General features: G+C 33.9%; 1 protein-coding gene across 1 annotated transcript in view; it reads left to right on the top strand.

Annotated features, from left to right (window-relative positions):
- Nucleotides 1-19,896, top strand: part of MYO9A (myosin IXA) — a 285,639-nt gene that overhangs the window by 127,794 nt on the left and 137,949 nt on the right. The window contains 3 exon segments of the mRNA XM_079123120.1: nucleotides 9-130; nucleotides 6,092-6,233; nucleotides 12,433-12,628. Of these exon segments, the coding sequence (XP_078979246.1) occupies nucleotides 9-130; nucleotides 6,092-6,233; nucleotides 12,433-12,628 (460 nt within the window).

The raw sequence follows: 19,896 nt of genomic DNA, 5'->3' as shown, positions 1-19,896 counted from the left end.
GTTCTTAGGAGGAATATAGAACTGAAGGTATCAGCTGGCATAACATTGATTATATTGATAATACTTGTTGCATAAATCTTATTAGCAAAAAGCCAACAGGACTACTCCATCTTTTGGATGAAGAAAGCAAGTGAGTATGGTTCTTTTCAATTTTGTTATTGGCCATTGGGCTTTTTTTTTCCTTCTTAAGTTTAAACTTTCTCCTTATATTTTCAAATAAAGGGCTAAAGGTTCAGTTTTTTTGCAGTTATTAAATATTTGTGTATTTCTTGATAAACAGGCTGAATATCACTATTGAATTCTTTTCCAGATTTTTTTCTTAAAATTTGATGCTAGATTTGTTGATATGTTTTTTATTTTTTATTGTTTTTTTCTTTTTAATTTGAGTTTTATTTATGATATGTGTTGGCAGTTTTCATGTTTAGTAAATAAGGATATCATGATACATTCATGATGTCTGTCATGGCTGTGTAGGTGGTAAATGGCAACATGTGCCAAATATTTGCTAGTCCTTGTTAACACTGTTCAGTATACCAGACTTAAACCTCTGAAAGCTTCATATGCTTTAGCATCCTCCAGATTAATCTCTGATGTATAAAAAGATGATGTATAGTTAAATTAGCCTACAAAACACTATTACTTTTTTGTTGCTATGACCAAAATTCCTGACAAGAACAACTTATAGGAGGAAAACTGGCTCTCAGTTTCAGAGGTTCAGCTCATGCTGACTCCATTCCTGTGGGCCTGAGGTGAGGCAGAACATTGTGGAGGAAAGGCATGGCAGAAGAAATCTGCCCAGTGCATGGCAGCTGGGAAGCAGAGGGAGAGGGTATTTGAGGAGCCAGGGACAAAATAAAATCCCCAAGGACACACTCCCAGTAACCTTCTTCTTTCAGTCTTGCCCCACTGCCTGCAGTTATCACTGAGTAATTCATTCAAATTATTCATTCATTTAGTGATTAATCCACTGATGAATAACTTCTATGATCTAATCATTTCACCTCTGAACATTTCTGCATTGCCAAATGAGCTTTTCAGGGGACACCTCATATTCAGGTACCTCATATTCATTACAATAGATGGCAAATCTAGAATTGGAGTAACTGAAATGAGGAGATTTTGTAGATTTTTAAATGACTCTTTAGTAACAAATTTTAGATTTTTTTTTTCAAATTTTAGAAATTGAACTAGCTTACCTGATTCCTAGTTTAATATTATGCCCATTAAGCTATGATAGAAAATATTGAAACTTTACTATCATAGGTTGGATGCCCACATCAGGTTTGCATGGGGTCTTGGGGTAATTAAAAGTTTATACTTGTTGCCCTGTTTAGTTAATAAAACTGAGTCCTTTTATTCTCAGAAATATCCTATTTTTGTAAAAATATGTCACTCTGTTAATATACTATAAACACAATTGCTACATGCAAATAGTAAGATAGAATGAAAAATATAGTGAAAAGGAGAATGCTAAGAGTTGTGCCTAATATCCATTGTAACCTACTGTGTCACTAGTTACTCTAGTTACAGTGTTTCTGTTACTCTAAATGAATTAAAATGTCAATAAAAATAAAAATATTTTAATTTTCTATTAGAGTTACATAAATATTCTTTGTATTGCTCTTTATTCCCAGAAATGTATATTTTCTCTTATAAAATTGTAAGGTCAATAATTCCTGATTCTGCTTGCATACTTTTTATCTCTAGTATTTATTGGAGAAATCTTTCAAATCATAGTTAATTTTAATATTCAGTGTTGAGAACTATAGTAGTCGATAATGAAATGATAAGCAGTTCTTTTTTTTTTTTTTCCTCTGCGGTGCTGGGGATTGAACCCAAGGCCTTGTGCTTACAAGGCAAGCAAGCACTCTACCAACTGAGCTACATCCCCAACCCTAAGTAGTTCTTTTTGTCTGAGATATTTATAGCAAGAAATATGTTTAAGCACTTGAAGTGAAAGATGACATGGTTTGTACATTATAGATGTAAGGTTAAAATCCTCCAGCTATTTCTGATTAATAAGATTGTGCTTTGAAGTATTGAATTAGATTACTTTCCCCAAATGCTTCATAAGTCCAGGATTTATATCCCATCTCTATTACTTTCTGCCAATCTGTTTCCTTTTTTAAAATTTTCTTTTGGTGCTAGGGATTGAACACAGAGGTGTTTTACCACTGAGCAATATCACCTCAGCTCTTTTTATTTTTTATTTTGAGACAGGGTCTCACTAAGTTGCTTAGGGCCTAAGTTGCTGAGGTTGGCCTCTAACTTGTAATCCCCCTGCCTCAGTTCCAGAGTCACTGGTATAGGCATGTACCACCATGCCTGACTCTTAAGTTCTCTTGCATGCAAAAAGGAAATACTGCTATTCTCCACTGTATCACATTTGTAACTAGCAATTAAGGTAATGATTGTATAATTAAAACATGAATAGAACAAGGGGCTCATTACCTTGCCTTTCTATAAGCAAAATTTCATTAAATGCATATCTTATATTTTCCTGGCCAGTTGCTACCTAACATAGATACATTTTTTCTTTGCTTTTTGTTGTACTGGGAATTGAATCCAGGAGCACTTGACTACTGAGCTACATCTGCAGCCCTTTTTGTTTTTGAGAGAGGGCTTCCCTGGCTGGCCTCAAACTCATAGTTGTGTGCCACCATGCCTAGAGCGTAGAATTTTTTGACCAATGAAGAGAATGTCACCTCTTTGTTGTCACTCAAGCCACATGACTTGAAATGACAAATTTGGCCCAATAAAAGGAAAATTTTTCTGATTGTTAGAGTTGGTTAGCATCTGCTTCAAGAAGTAAAAATTTCTCATTAGAAATAATATATCTGGATTATCATATCCTCCTTGAGGATGATGATGTAGGTAGGAGACTGGACTAAATAACCTTTAATTGTCTTTTCAATTATGTTTCTCTATTCAAACTTTCATGAAAAAAATTAATAAACATTATTTTAATTTCCTTATTTTATAAATGAGCCAGTCCTGTACCTCCCTTATAAATGGACCATTTTTGTCTCACTGGGGAGGAACAAATTGTCTGCTACTCTGATAGGGTCCCTGACTGGGCCTAAGAAACTGACAGATAGATTAATAGGAGAAAAGCATATACATTTGATTAGAATTTTACATGTACATGAAAATGTAGACCTGAAGAAGTGATCAGAACAAAGAGTTTATCTACTTTTTAGACAAAGAAATGATAAATCTTCCAGAAATATTAAGATGAAGAGTTTGGGGTAGGAATAGTAAATTGTGTGAAGGTGATGGAGACATATGCTGGGAAAAATTAGAAGATAATGGTTATTTTGTTAGTTTGTACAGCTCTGTCTTAATGTCTATTTTAAGTCTTTGGTGATTAGGATATTATTCTTTTCTAAAATAGGGAGAGCACCCTTCTTATGGAGAATTTTATGGCTTGTTTTTATGTAGGAAAGAGGAAGTCAGGAACCTGTCCCTACATTCTGTATTTCTGAGTTGCCTTCAGCTCAAAATAATCATTAGTTCAGAGCCACATATTTTGGGGTGGTATGTCCTGAACGACTTCCCATCTTTTATTCTTTAATATCCCAGAAGATGTAAAGGCATGAAGTATTTTTTTCCTTTACCTGTAAAGAGAGGTTGAAAATAAATTAGTCACATTTAAAAAGAGCTATTTTGGGACTCACTTGGACTGTTTTCTCTAAAAAATATATGGGGAATACATATTTCTGTGGGAAATATATAATTTGAAATACATCCTTAGTGGTATTCCAACTTCATGCATTGTGTTTTATGGTGCTGTACTTGAAGGAGTTTGAAGTCAGATGAGGTCTAGGTTAATCTTGAGTGTGCTACCTACTGGCTGTGATGTCGAGCGATTTAAGGTAGTTAGATTCTGTAGATGCAGTGTACATTTAGGAGGAAGGAATAGTGCAAGCAAGGTCTTAATGTATGAATAGGACGTTAGCAACATTACAAGTCTTTCCTGTAGATCTCAAAATGTGCTTCTGACGACAGCAGTAGAGCACCTTGAAACTTGTTAGAAATATGAAATCTCAGGCTTCCAACCCATATCTGTTGAATCAGAATCTGCATTTTAACAGTCTGAAGTTAAGATTAGAGCATTCGTTCAGTGCAACATTTTGTCAGTCTTGTCTACTTATAAAATTTACCTTGTGAATTTGTAAACAGTACATGCTCTTGCTTGCTAGGTCACCATTCTTCGATCAGTTAATTCAGAATCAGTAAGCAGAGTTCAGGCATTGCTAGTTCTGAAAGCTCTAGAAATGCTTATCAGGCTACCCATGCTCATACATAGCCTTTGGGGAACATGAGATAAGAGCTTTAAAATGAGCAGTAATGTCTAATTTGCCCTCCTAATATGTACCACAAATGTTCGTTGAGTGTAGGACCTGTGGAGAGCTTTTCTTTCCATCCTTCATGGTTTGGAGTAAAGATTGTTCTCCTATCTATCCTCCTTCCTTTGAAAATTTCTGTTATTGACTTTAAGAGAAAAACATAAGCTTTTAAATTACTTGGAGTTATTAGAAGGCAAATAAATCTTTACCTACAAGCAGTGAGGTGAAGTGAATATGCTGCCAGAAGAGAGGAACATTCTGCTGTGGAGTAGTGAAACATTTGCAGAGGTTAGGTTTGCCTAGTTTTAGTTGTTTGGAATCATTCAGTTTCTTTGCCTTTGATCCATAAATTTTCTGACTAGGAAAGGCACATGATTAGGGTGACGAAAACAAGGTAAGATTGGAATTGGTAAGAATACTATAGAGGCTATTGCTAGTCTGCGCTTGAAATCCTAAGGGTTATAATGCATTCTAGAATTGTTTTGAGTTTTGGAGCAAGCTTATAATGAGATGTTATAAGAAACCATAGTATTTAAATGTAAGAACAGGCTAAGGTGACTAGGAAAGTGGCAGTGTTGGCAACATAAAAAAAGCTGATAACATTTATGTAATTCCTATAAGATGCCAGATAGTATTATTTGATTCTGTTGGCAATGTTATATCTGTTATTGTACTCACTTTATGGGTTAGGAATTCATTTCTGGTATTTAAACTTCTGAAAGGTTACCTATTTTGCCCAAGATCACTGACAGAACTGGTAATTTAACTAAGATTATTTGACAACAAAGGTGACAGAACTGGTAATTTAAGATTATTTGACAACAAAGGTGATGCTGTTTTCTGATTTGAGTACAGTATGTGATTAACCATTTTTGTAGCAATTTTAGAATCATTTTTTTCTTTTTCTTTTTTTAGAATCATTTTTTATACATTAGATTTGGTATTCATCTTTATAACCTCATGTATTGCTCATTATTTCAGTTTCTTTTGTACTGTTTTCTAAAAAATATATTTTCTCCTTTTCCTGTCAGTGATATTTCCTTTATTTGAAACTCCTACCTAATCTTTAACACTTAATTTTTAAAAGCTAGCCTCTTATGTCCTCTGAACCCTTCTGTTGTTCTCCATCTACTTTTTTCCCCTTTTCTGAATGTTTGTATTCCTGTGTTTCTATTATGCAATTCTTAATAGATACTATTTGTGTGATTTTTTGGACTTGAAATACTCATTGACTACAATCTATGAATACAAATCTATTGATGTATATTTAAAATAGTAATAGATTTAATATAGAAATAACAGGTATAGATAAGAAAATTGTTTCATATTTAAGTGTGAAGAAATAGGGAAACAAAGAATGACTATGGATTTTAAGGATTTATTTAAGGAATAAGAAAGAGTTCAGGGGGGCGGTATTACTTTCATTTGGGTTTTTCAGTAATGCAACACAGTGCAGCCTAAGTCAAATATGTAATGACCTGAGTTAATTTCTCAGGTTAATTGCAGATTTTGAGTATGGGCAAACCACAACTTTTTATCTCTCATCTATAAAATAGGAACAGCGATCCATATAATACTTACTTCTTAGCTTATTATGAGAATCAGATAGTATAGGTGAAAACTTTTTGTAAGGTGCTAAATGTGTTAGATGGCAAGGTAATATAATGTGCTTAATAGGCAATACTGATTACTGCATCTTTCTTGTATTTTTTTTGTTTCTTCTTTTTCCCCCTTAAATTCAGTTTTCCACAGGCAACAAATCAAACATTGCTAGACAAGTTTAAGCATCAACATGAAGAGAATTCTTATATTGAATTTCCAGCTGTGATGGAGCCTGCTTTCATCATAAAACACTATGCTGGAAAAGTAAAATATGGAGTAAAGGTCAGTAGATCTTTCATTGAATGTACTTTCAGGGCACACTACCCTCTGTAGTTTTTGGAGGTTAAGATCGATAACATTTGGTGATATTTTATTTGAATAATATTAGATTCTATTAATATAGTTAATATTAGATAATAATAGGTTCTACTTTTTAATACATTACTTTCTCAGGTTTCTGTTGGTTTCCTTCTGCATATAATCTGATGTCAGTCCATTCTAATAAACAATAAACTTGTTAAAATTCTAATTATGTGTTAAAATTCTAATTAGTTATGTGTAACGGTAGAATGCATTTTGACACATCATATATAAATGGAGTACAACTTCTCATTCTTCTGGTTGTATATGATGTGGAATTACACTGGTCATGTAATCATATATGTACATAGGGTAATGTCTGATTCATTCTATTATCCTTCCTATCGCTAAACCCCCTCCCCTTCTTCCACTCCCCTCTGTCTAATCCTAAGTGCCTCTATTCTTCCCTACTGCGCCCCACCCCCATTGTGAATTAGCATCAAATAGCAGAGAAAACATTCAGCCTTTTGTTCTTTGAGACTGGCTTATTTCACTTGGCATGATATTCTCCAGTTCCATCCATTTACCAGCAAATGCCATAATTTTATTCTTCTTTAAGGCCAAGTAATATTCCATTGTGTATATATACTATATTTTCTTTCTCCATTCATCTGTTGAAGGGACCTAGGTTCCATAGGTTAGCTAAACAGTAAACTTTTTTGATCTGAAAGGATAGCTTTATGTCTCAAACCCACATGTTCATCCACATACTTTATTGAATTTTCTCCTTCATTATACACTTAGGCCTGACAGGGGCCTCATGTCTTCATGTACTACCAGGTATTTGTGAGCTTGTACTCTTGATGAATTGTATTGAAACTCCTACCTCCCAGAAGGGGAATCTTCATGATTTCATCCATTTCTTATTTAAAACTGGTGAGCCTATTATTCAGCCACTTGAAATTTAAGCCTGTATTTTAAGACATTTGATTTCTCATGCAAGGTAGTGGTGATATGTATAATAGTGGAGCAATATAATTTTTTTCTTTGATCCCAAGGTGAATATCTTTAAAGATCATTTACTCATCAAATGCACTGATTATTTATTTAAGAGATGTTTATTGAACACAGACCATGAGTCAGACCTTGTGCCAAGTGTTTGAAATGATTTAGTGATTAACTAGACAGACATGTTTCTGACTCTGTATACATAGTCACGTGTATGTTTCTTTGTGTGTGTATGAAATATAGGTAAATAGGCTATATGCTATAAATAAATGAGTGGGTTCTATGATAAAAAGTAGTAAAGTAGTGGTTGTGGAGCCATGAACCACCTCTCTAAGAAATCTTAATTTTTGAGAGATGACCTGTAGTAAATCTACCTGGATGAGGAGTTGGGATGATGAAGTACAGGCCATGGAATAAGAAAGAGTTTGATGTGTTGAAATAATGGAAAACTGGTCAGTGCTGTTAGAATGTAAGGAGCCAAAAGAAATAGTGATGTGAAATGAGTTCAGGGAAAGACAGCAGGTTAATTCATAAGGGCTTCTAGGCCAAGTTAAAGAAGTTTGGTTTTCACTGAGTTTGGTTTTTATTGTGGGGAGCTATGAAAAGATTTTAAGCAGAAGATATGGTTTATGTTGTTAAATAATTGCTATGCAGGGCTGGGGTGGGTATAGTACAGTGGTAGAGTGCTTTCCTAGCTTGCACAAAGCTCTAGGTTCAATCCCCAGCGCTGCCAAAAAAGAAAAGAAAAAGATTAATTATTTTTAGGAAAAGGCATATCAGGGGGCAAAAGTAGAATCTGGAAGATCAATTAGGTAACTCTTTCCCTTTCTTTTTTTTTTTTTTTTTTTTTGGGTGAAATGTTAAACCACAGAAGTACTGAGTACAGTGGCACACACCTGAACCCAGCAATTCAGGAGGTTGAGGCAGGACAATATCAAATTTGAGGCCAGCCTCAGTAATTTAGACCCTGTCTCAAGAAAATAGAAAGGACTGGGAATGTGGCTCAGTGGTAACATACCCCAGTACTCCCCAACCAAAAAACAACTACCCCAAAAACAAAACAAAACAAAACAAAACAAAAAATCATCAACCAAACCACGAGTGGCAACAGAAATGGGGAAGGAGATACCCACCATATACATTATTTATGTTCTAGATGATAGGTGATAACTTGTTAGAGCTGATGGGTTAATTGGAGGTGCCATATCCTGAGATGGAAGAAACAATTTTAGATAGTTTAAAAAGTAAAATCAAAGAAAAAATTTGAATTATAGAAAAAAAATTTGAACATATCGTGAGGTGCATAAACTGCACAAATCTAAGGTGTGCAGATCTTTTATACCTCTTCCCAGCTCAGTTTCCTCTCAGAGGTGATTACTATCTTAACTTTCATCATCCTAATTTTTACTCATTATTAAATTTCAGAAAATGAAATCATATTACATATATTTGTGTCTATGATATTTATCTGTATTATCAGATAGGTTGAAACTTAACGAATAAGGAAAGGATAAAGATTAGATGAAGTTGATAAATACCAGAAGTGTTACTAGAGATAAAAAGGGACATTTCATTATGTATTCTTTACCAATGATCAAAATTTTTATGTACCTAATGACTTAATGACTAAAATTTGTTCCTAATTGTGATTCAAATTATATAAAGCAAAAGAGCAAAAGTAGTCCTAGACAAACTCATGATCATAGTTGTAGATTTTAACACATATCTGCCAGTAGCAAACAGAATAAGCAGACAGAAAAAAATTGAGAAAAACAAATATTGAATAGCACTATCAAATAACTGACTCAATTAGCATATTATAAAGATAATAAGATGATCATTGGATATTTAGAAATTAATTCAAACTCTTAAATAACTGATGAGTCAAAAAATAAATCACAATTTACCCAGGTATAGTGGCAGTTGCTTGCAATTCCAACAGCCTGGGAGGCTGAGGCAGGAGGATCACAAGTTCCAGGCCAATTTCAGCAACTTAGACCTTTTATCAAAATTTAAAAAATAAAATAAAACATCCTAGGGATGTAGCTTGGTGCAGCCTCCTCACCACTGTTAAAAGAACAACAACAATAACTACCCACAATTTAAATCATTTATTATAATAATAATTGATATAATATTCTAAACTGAACAGTAATGAAATATAGCCTATCAAAATTTGGAGGATTTAGTTAAAGCCTTGATTAGAGGGAGTTTCATAACTTTAAACACATTAGGATGAAATGTTGAAAAGTAGTTATATAAGCTTCCCTCTCAAGAAACTAGAAAAGCAATAGGAATTAAACCCAAAGAATTAGAAGGAGGACATAATAAAAGATAAGATCATAAAATCAATGTAATATAAAGCAGACATAAAATAAAGCCAAAGTTAGTTCCTTGAAAAGATAACACAAAATGATATAAAAGGTAATAGAAAAAATATCTGATAATAGATACAAAGTACAGATAACAGGAATGCAAAAGGAAGTTTTCTTCAGAACCCAGCAATTCAGGAGGTTGAGGCAGGAGAATAGCAAGTTGTTGAAAAGTATGGGAATATATTTTGTTAATAAATTTGACAACATAGATAAAATGGATAACTTCCCATTAAAACATGCTCTATCAAAATTTTACACCAGAAAGAATAGGAAAATCTGAAAATCCTTTGTCTCTTGTACAACTTGAATCATTGATTTTAAACTTTCTTGCAAAAGGAGATCTCAGACCCACATGGTTTCACTGATTGATGAATTCTTCCAAATAATGAATTACTACCGGCCTACATATTCTCTTTCAAATTGGGATAACTTTAAGTTGTATAAATGGATCTCAGAAATAACAGGAAAGATTTGAGCTGGAAATAAATGTTTGGGCCACATCTAGATAGTGTTTAAAGCTATAATTATGATTGTGATCACCTGATACAAAAGAATTCCATGAAAAAATGTATAAATATTCAAACCCAATTCAAATTTCCAATCTGAATTAGCAATAGAAACTGAAAAAAGGGCAGCATAAGAACTAAGTATTAAGCAACAAAATGTGTTCTTATGGAAACCAGTAGAGTGTTTCAAGAATGATGTAGTCAGTTTACAAGGGACTCAGAAATCTGGAAATACAAAGATGCTTTCATTTGGAAAATGAATACCATTGGTCACTATCAACATTTGTTGTAGAATTTGAGGTTATACTAGAGTTGTCTCTCAAATAGGGCAGACAAGTGTTTCAGTTCCTGTACTGGTACTTAACCTTTGTGATGTTTAACTCTGCTGCCTTACCTTCCTATTATTGGAAAATTTATAGTTTATGATTGAATCTGCTTTTTTGAGTAATTGTTAAAATAGAATAAAGTACATTATGTAAGTGTGTAAGTTAGTGTCTGCCACCTTGTTAGTGCCTGCCATTGTGGTTGTAAACTGATGATTGTGGTGGTGGTGGTGATAAAGATTTGAAAACTCAATTTTAGCCAGTAGCAGTGGCGCACACCTGTAATTCCAGCAGCTCGGGAGGCTGAGGCAAGGAGAATTGGAAGTTCAAAGACAGCCTCAGCATACGTGAGGTGCTAAGCAACTCAGTGAGTCCCTGTCTCTAAATAAAATACAAAACAGGGCTGGGGATGTGGTTGAGTGGTTAAGTCCCCTGAGTTCAATCCCTGGTTACCCCCCCCCCCCCAAAAAAAATTCAATTTTACTAACTTTTTTTTTTTTTTTAATAATAAATACTTTTGGTGTAAGTATATTTAGGGACAAGCCAAGGGTCAAGATTCTGGCTTGTTTACTATTTTCCCTTGTTTATAGAAGAACAAAGAATTAGGAAAGCAAAGCTGACTTCTGTATATGCGAATACATGACATTATGCTGAGTATGCTCTGTGTAGAATTTTGGTTTAGAGCTATTCTGTGAAGCTGCACCAACTCAGAGTGATACACTCACCAGAGTGATACACTCATCATTTTAAAAAGGATTTTAAAATCCTTTTTTAGTGTTAATATAGTTGTAAGATTGTGGTCAATGCCTAGATTATTCACATTCCTCTGGGCCCTTGTTTCCTCCGTGGAAATTTGTTAATCTCCCTGTATCTGTGTGGAACATTTTAATTCGCTTTCTTGTGTTCTGACTCTTAAAACCTCTGTGCTCTCTCTTTCCTGTTTATAGTCCACAGGTAATCTTATTCAGCTTTAAAATGCTAATAATATCCAATTATATTTTGTGAAATCCCCTTAGGACTTAAGACTCTGCCGATGTAATGTCTGTGTGCTAATATAGCATCATGGTTGTGATTGACTGTATTTGACTCCTGCTCTTCCCCTTACTGTGTGATGGGCCAAAATACTTCTACTCTTTGTAACTCACTTTTCTTATATATAAAGTGGGGATAATAAATTGATCTCAATTTTTTTTTTTAGAATTAAATGAAACAATATATATAAAATGTTTAGAAGAGTGCCAGTCACATAGTAACCTTTCAGTAAATGTTACCTACTATTATTTATCCTCACCATCTCAAATTTCACTTGGACAAAACTACTCTCTTGATCTCTTTTGATCTTCTTTCTCTAGTCTTCTCTGTATCAGTATATGGCATCTCCATCCACCTAGTTCCTCAAACCCCAAGTAGAAGTATTAACTTAATTCCCTCATTCTCTTACCATCATCAGCAAGTTGCTTTTACCGCTTAACATATCCCATGTCTTCTATGACCACCTGCTTGTCCAAGTCACTGTCAACTCTTCTCTGGTTATTATAATATCTGTTCTTCCTTTTTCCACTCTTTCTCTGTACTGTTCATTTCCTGTGCATCAACTAATGTTTATAAAACACCACTTGGCTGTTGTCATTAACTTTTCCTTTATGCTTGAATAAAATAAAGTAAAACCCTTAACTCAAGCTTAAAGAGCCTAATTAGCCTGTTGATTTGCCATAATCTTCATCACTCTCACTGTTTGTTCATGATGCTCCAATCCTGATTTTACTGCTTTTCTCCTAATTTGTCCAGCACATCTCCACAGAAAGTAGGTACCAGCCCTAAAAGTATAGTATTTTATGTAAATTAGAATGAATATTTCATTCAGAAGTCATTACTATCTTTATTCAGTCACTGTTTAGACATGTTACCCATCATCATCTTAACTTTAATACCTTTTTCACTAATAACAGTGGTACTTTTTTTTACACAGGATTTTCGGGAAAAAAATACAGATCATATGCGTCCAGACATTGTAGCTCTTCTGAGAAGTAGCAAGAATGCATTTATCTCTGGGATGATTGGAATTGATCCTGTAGCTGTTTTCCGATGGGCAGTTCTCCGAGCCTTTTTCAGAGCCATGGTTGCTTTCAGGGAAGCTGGGAAAAGACACATTCAGAGAAAGAGTGGTAAGCAGTATTGGTAGTATTTATAATGATTCATCTCTTATTTATTTATTACTTTGCCTTTAGTCCACAAGATTCATGATTTTTAATTTGTTCTGTTTTCTAACATTCTGACATCTTGTTTCAGGTCTGATGAGTCGAGTAAACTTTATGTGATTAAATGTTTATATGTTATGTATGTGTAGGTATGCATTAGTACATTTTTTATTAAGTCTTGGCAGGAATACTGAGTGTAATAATGGTACTTAGACATAAGTAAGTCATGGTATGATTTTGAACAGAAAGTGAAGTAGTAATGATCACAGTAATAATTTAGAATTTAATTTTGAAACTTTTCTCTTTTTTTCTTACTACAAATGTGGAGCATAATTTAATATGAAAGTGTAAATTAGGGGAAAGATTGGGATGATGGAGATCATATAATACAGTGGAAAGAATCCCCTGTCAGTGGAAAGAATTTACTGTCATGTCTTGATTGATTTTGTGGCTTAGAGAAGTTTTTCCTTCTATAAAAGAGTTAATACTGCCTTTAGAATTATGAGGTTAAAGTCAGATACTATGTATGAAAACCATCTGTTTTCATATCAACCATTTTCTTTTTCTTTTACCTTTAACTCAGTTCATTGGATTTTTACTTTAAAATTTAGAAATGATGTTTATTTTCTGTGTACTTCCTCCTTAAACCACAGAATATCCCATTTCACATTCTGTGGGAGAGCAACTTCATAGTCCTGATAGCACATTTGTAACTGCACCGTTGCTTGCTGTAGCACTAGTTCGAGCATATTGCTGCATAGTGAGAATTTTTGATATCTTTGTGGTTGAGACGTGCCTTTCAGTAGAAGCATGAAAACACTCCTGTGTGTTTCCCTATTTTCAGACTGACTTATATGGTTTTTTGAGATGTGTACTAGTAGTAAAACTTTACACTCAGCTTTTAAACATTTGAAATAAATATTTTGGAGATAATATCCCTAAAATGAAAGACAAAATAATTGAACTTAGTTTCTGTTTTGAGATTTTAACAGTCCTCAAATTGCAGAAGTAAAGGAACTACCTCAGACCTGCTTTGCCTTTTACAATGTGATTTCTAAAAGGTTGTATTTAAACAACAAAAAAAAACCTTGAAAGAAACTTTTTTCCTTTAAGATGATTTTTTCTTATTTGTTATGGTAGCTTTGTAATAAAGTCCAGATTTGTTAAGTATCCTGCTGAGATATTATTGACTAAGAAGAAACTTTAATTGTAATTACTATTAATTATGTCACTTCATGCAGTGTCACATTACCTGTATCATCCTTTGGCACACAGATCTATTATTTATGTAAGTTAGTTGTTTTATGTCCTGCATTATCAATTTGGGAAATGACATGCAATATTGTTGTTGTTATTTGTGGTACCTAGCATTGACCCCAGGGGCACCCTACCACTGAACTACATCCCCAGTCTTTTTTTTTTTTCCTTTTCTCTTTTGAGACAGGGTGACCTCAAACTACACTCCTCCTGCCTCGGCTTCTCAAGTAGCTGGGATTATGGGTGTGTGCCACTAAACCTGACTGATACACAGTGTTACTAATATAAAGAGATAATTTACTCAGGAGGATGGTGCAGGAGTATTGCAAGTTCTAGACCAACCTCAGCAACATAGTGCGAATATAATTCAATAATAAAGCACCCATGGATTCAGTCCCCAACACCAAAAAACAAATAAAAAAACAAAACTTAAAATGTCTCCATCTTGATAAAATTTAATAATGGGCAGTACAGAACCTCTGTATAATAATCTTTTTGAAAACTCTTTTATTCTAGAATATAACACTCATATAGAAAAGTACATAAAGCAAACATATAGTTCAGTGAAGTATCACAAAGAAAAATCACCCTGAAATTACCACCTAGATTAAAAAATAACACCCCAGATTTTCCCCTTGAATAAACTATAAAATTTTACATTTTATAAAAGAAAAAGAACAACTCTGGTTAATTTGCATTTTAAGGTCTAACGAGCAGATTGACGCCAGAAAGCGATTTTTTTAATGTCACAATATTTTGGTGTCTGTGCCAGCATTCACCATAGAATTTTGCTTTCTCCAGCTCACTTGCCACTTAACTTTCTTTTGTTGGGTTTGAAATGAAAGGACAGCATACAGTTCGAATATTGTAGCATTAGAAACTAACAGTTTAACTGTTAGAATGATTTAAGTTGTAGGTTTGGAACTTTTACAAAATCTATAAATAATATGCACACTTATTAAGATAAAATGAGAATTAGAGATGATTTAAGTAGAAATAAAATAAGAGAGGCAAAAGATAACCAAGTCCAGATCTTTTGCAAATAAGATGTCAAAGATGATAATTCTAATAAAGATGATGCATTCTATTTTTACTTCCTCTCAGTATCTTTAAAGTATATGTGTGCATAAATATGCCACAATGAAACCTATTCTTTATAATTAATATGCACTAATTAAAAATAACTCGTATCTAATTGTCAAGAAGCATCCTAACAGTGAGCAACAATCACAGCCTCTCTCCTTAATTCCTCAAGTAATTCCCTGACATTCTTTTCTCTTTAGTAAGCTGACTGAGCACAGCTGAAAATATCAAAGACTACTTTTTGTTATTTTTTTCTATTGTATAGAATTCCAAATTAAAGGAAAGTCTTTAAGGTCTATAAATAAAATTATTTCAAGTACTCTTTTTGAGAAAAATATAATTGTAGAGTGTTTATGATAGTGATCAGCCTGTTTGAAACCAGAAAATGCTCTTAGTTGAGTCACATAAGTAGGCAGTTTCAGTAAGTTGCATGTTGGCTCTGCGACTAGATGCAATGAGAAATGGTAATGATTTGTCTGGTCGGCAGAGAGTGAGGTAATGGAGAACAGATATTCTAGTTCTGTCATTCACCTTGCCTTTGATTTCCTCTTCCTGTATCAGTTAGAACCTAGTAGAGAGTACTCTTTAAGAATCATGAAGGGTATACAGGGGAGATTATAATTTGACCAGGAATTATGTGGTACATAGAATAGAGGATGATGATGCTTTACTTTGTCCAGTAGTTCTATCTAGTACTTAATTACATTTTTTGTTAAAAACAAAAACTCATTGTTTATAAGTCATTAGTATTATTGGACACTATAGCATGATGATTAAGAGTAAGGGTTTTGAATTAAACATTAGTGAAATAGTAGGGTTAGAGTTTCCAAAAGTAATCTCTTCTGTAAAAGCATCAAGAACACTAATGAAAATTGTCAGAATAACTTTGTTAGAGTTGTGGAAATTAAAGGCTTACTGGTAATCTAGAAAGTGTTTATGTAAGAAAAAAAGCCAACTATAAATAAAGACAGTGCACTTTGTGGCATTTTAATGTGCACTGTTCACATCCGTTCTTTCCCAACTCCATGGGGAAAACCAGCAACCTGGAATCATGATGAAATTCAGCAGGGTGGCAACCACTGGAGGAAGTAGAAGGGTTTGGAATTCCTTCAAAGTCCCATTCTATAGAATTCTTCACCCATTTGGGTAGTTCCCTGGAATATCCTACTTTAAAAGTCTGAATTTATTTAACCTGATTTGGAATTTGCCACTGTGAACCACAACCTTTAACCCAGAAGCACTGAAAAACAATCAAAATCAGGGCTGTGGCTGTAACTTATGATGGACCACTTGCCTAGCATGTGTGTGGCACCACATAAAAATAAGTAAATAAAATAAAGGTATTGTGTCCATATACAACTAAAGAAAAAAAAAAAAGGCCTTACCCCCCCCAAAAAAAAAATAATAATCAAAATCAATTGTTGGGACATTGCACCTGGCTAAGGCAGTAGATCACTGTTGGGGGGGAATAGTGACCTAACCAAACAGCTTAAAAGGAAAAGCAGATAAATGAGATGTCCATAATGGCTTTGAAAAGTTGTTATATTCCATAAAATTAGTTGGCTATGTACTTTATAGGACTCTGTACGTGCCAGGTCTTTAAGCATGCTCAGGGGAAAAAGAAGTTCCTGATATTTCACATTTGGGTAACCTTGAAACTGGGTGCAAATGGGAAGTGAAGGACAAGGCAGAGTTCTGAACTGCCTACCTGAGTGTTGAAGGTATGCCTCAATACACACACATTGATCCTTGACAAAACCTGGGTGACTTAATGGTTTCGGGTATGTAAGAGTATCTCTGGTCAGTCATTAGCTGACCATTAAGCTAAGTCAGAGGAACCTTCTGTGGTCACATGTGACCAAGAATATGCACTTTAAAAAATTAGTTCAGAAACATCTTAAGTGTGGGATGGGGAGGATAGGAATAATACCAACAGCAAACACTGGGGATAAAGGAGACTCTGATTCCTAGAATGGTTCCATTATACAATTTAATACATCCAGTGTTTAACATAGTTTTTGAGACATGCAAAGAAAAAACAAAGTATGATCAACATACAGGAAAAAAGGAATCAATAGAAACTGTTTCTGAGGAGAGCTAGAAAATGAACTTAAGGAAGACTTTAAGCTATTTTAAATATGTTCAAAGACCTAAAGGGAACAGAGTACAAAGAACTTTTAAAAGTCTCACCTAAGTAAAGTTAATAATAAAGAGTTAGAAATTACATAATATGTAAATGCATATTGGAAATACATAATGAAATATGAGAGATGGTATAAATGCCTGTTTTACATTTTATAACTCCTTTTTCCCTTCCAAAACCCCCTCTCCCTAAAAAAACCCTTTATTGAAAAAATAAACCTTCCTAAGACAATCATAACCCCCCTCCCTAAAAAAACCCTTTATTGAAAATATAAACCTTCCTAAGACAATCATACGACCTTAACAGGGAGTTGGTACACACAACAGACAAGAATTTCACTTTAAAATATAGAAATAGTATTGTGGTCTGGAAAAATAATGTTTAAAATAGTTAAGAGTTTATTTTTTAAAGGCTTAGAAAGTAGAATGAAAGAATGGAACAGAGGTTATTAAAAAACTAAGCTAGGCATGTATTCAGACACAAAATGGTCACAGATAAAAATGTACTCATATCCAAATGACATTGCTACAGTGTATTTGATCAAATGGAAAATGGATTTCAGTGGCTATAGTAATCTTGAATGATTTTTGAAAACTCTACACTATAATTTAGTGAGCTCTTTTTTGTTCTTCAATGCACGATGTAAATTATTTTATTCTGTCTAGCTGCCGTCTTTCTGGCTTTCAAGTTTTATTTAGCTGACTGTACCTGGGCCTTTAGAGGCACATGCCCCTTGGGAGATCCCAACCTTTCTGCTGATGGGTGCAGGTGCAGCTGAAGCTGCGAAGACTGGATGAGTCGCGGAGCTTGCAGGGGCTGAGTCAAAACCAGGACCGGGACTTCTGCCTCCCCTGTGTGGGGTTCACTGGGAGCGTGGGAGTGTGGCAGGGGCTGGCAGGGGAGGAGGTGGAGAGGAAACCCATCCCGACAGATCTGGCTGATGTGATTCAACCTTTACACCCACGGGGAGAATCTCCTAGGACTAGTTCAAACCCAACTTGCTGTAGTTTTACATGGAAAGCGAGGTTCCCCTTAGTGAGCTCTTAATAGAGCACTTTAATGTCATAATCTTCTTGAGTTATTTCTGACTAGCAGATTATCAAATTAGTTATGGAGGGCAAGTTTGGTGGTAATGACTTAAAATTGCAATTTGGACAGAGTATGAGTAGAGTGTACCAGGCGTTTTTTTCTTTAATTGGTCTCCCTTAACTGGCTGTCAAACCAAGTGCAGGCTAATCTGATGCCTAAGCATACTTTCTCCAAGCAGCCCATCAAGTGAGAATTACTGGAGTAATGGGAGTATTTTTGCTGAGGTTTCTTTTGGCTATGAAATGATGGTAAACTTAATTATAACTCTCTTTTAGAAACATTGAAAATTTGCTGCTATTGATTCTCGCATTTGGCAAATGATATCTAATATTAATTTACTTTTTATTGTAGATAATGAAACATTTCAAACTCATTTTTAAAAAAATCTGTTTCTATGTGTAGTATAATTTGACTTATTAATTATAGGATTTCTTTTCCTTTGATAAATGTAGATGCTGATTCTTTAGATTTAGAAATCCAGTTTAGGGAATTATAGTGAGATTAAAACATACTCCGGCTGGGATTTTGGCTCAATGGTAGAGCACTCACCTAGCATGTGTAAAGGCACTGGGTTTGATTCTCAGCACTGCATATAAATAAATAAAAATAAAGGTCCAGCAACAACTAAAACATATTAAAAAATATTCTGCAGACCTCTTTGAATTACTGTTTAACCTAAGCTTTTAAATTTGTAAATATTTCAATGAAATTGACATAGGTATATTAAAAATAGGTTGGAAATCATAAACCAGAGTTTATATATTATTTTATATTTATTACATTATAACTATATTCTTATATAATTATAAATATATGCTGTTTTTAAGTTTTTATATGTGTTCCAAGTCTGGGATGTTGAGATAAAAATGGGTTAACCTTTAAAATGATTTTGTTTTGAGAACTATTGTAGATTATTGTATCTAATTCCTAATAATACAGTAAAGAGCACTAATGGAACGTTTACTTCTTTATGTATTGTGTAATTTGCCTGTTATTAAATTATGCATTTTTGGGTTTAAAAGCAAAGCTATTTAAATTTGAATATTATGCCCTAATTCTAGATGTGATCTTTGAATAAATGATGCATAATTTCCTCCAAAGCTTGGAAACACTTCTCTTTTAAATCAGTTTATTGCTAATATTTGTAGCACTAGCTCCCCTCCACTTTCATTGTTAGTGTGACTTACTGTTTACATGGCACTGATCTGAGGTTTTGGCCTTTATTTGAATGTGCTCTCTTCCCTTGCCCTTGGGTAGCTGATTTCTGCCTCACTTTCCTAAGAATTGATAGTAATCTATAATTTCTATAGCTTTATATTCAGATTTATAAATAAAAAATACTGCTGGATTTCCCTGCTCTGTGCTGCTTTTCTTCACACACTAAATCATTGTACACTTGTTGGAATTCCTACAAGTGTGACTGATTGCAAGATTTGTGAAAGATTGTTTTAATTTTGGGGAAATTGTTTTGGATATATTTCTCTTTGGGGATTCCATCAGTGTTGCCAACTATATGATAATGATATTTCAGACCCAATAAAAGTGAGTCTATTTAAAAAAATAAGTCATAGAAATTGTTTTTAAAAATCTCTAGAATTTTAGTTTTGAAATTTTTTATTATGGTATTAATTCACAGTACTTTGAATAGTAAAAAAGGACAGTT

Source organism: Sciurus vulgaris, assembly GCF_902686455.1.
Source record: "Sciurus vulgaris genome assembly, chromosome: 2".
NCBI lineage: Eukaryota > Metazoa > Chordata > Mammalia > Rodentia > Sciuridae > Sciurus > Sciurus vulgaris.
Note: the sequence above shows the minus strand (reverse complement) of the source record. Positions and strands in the feature narration are given on the sequence as shown.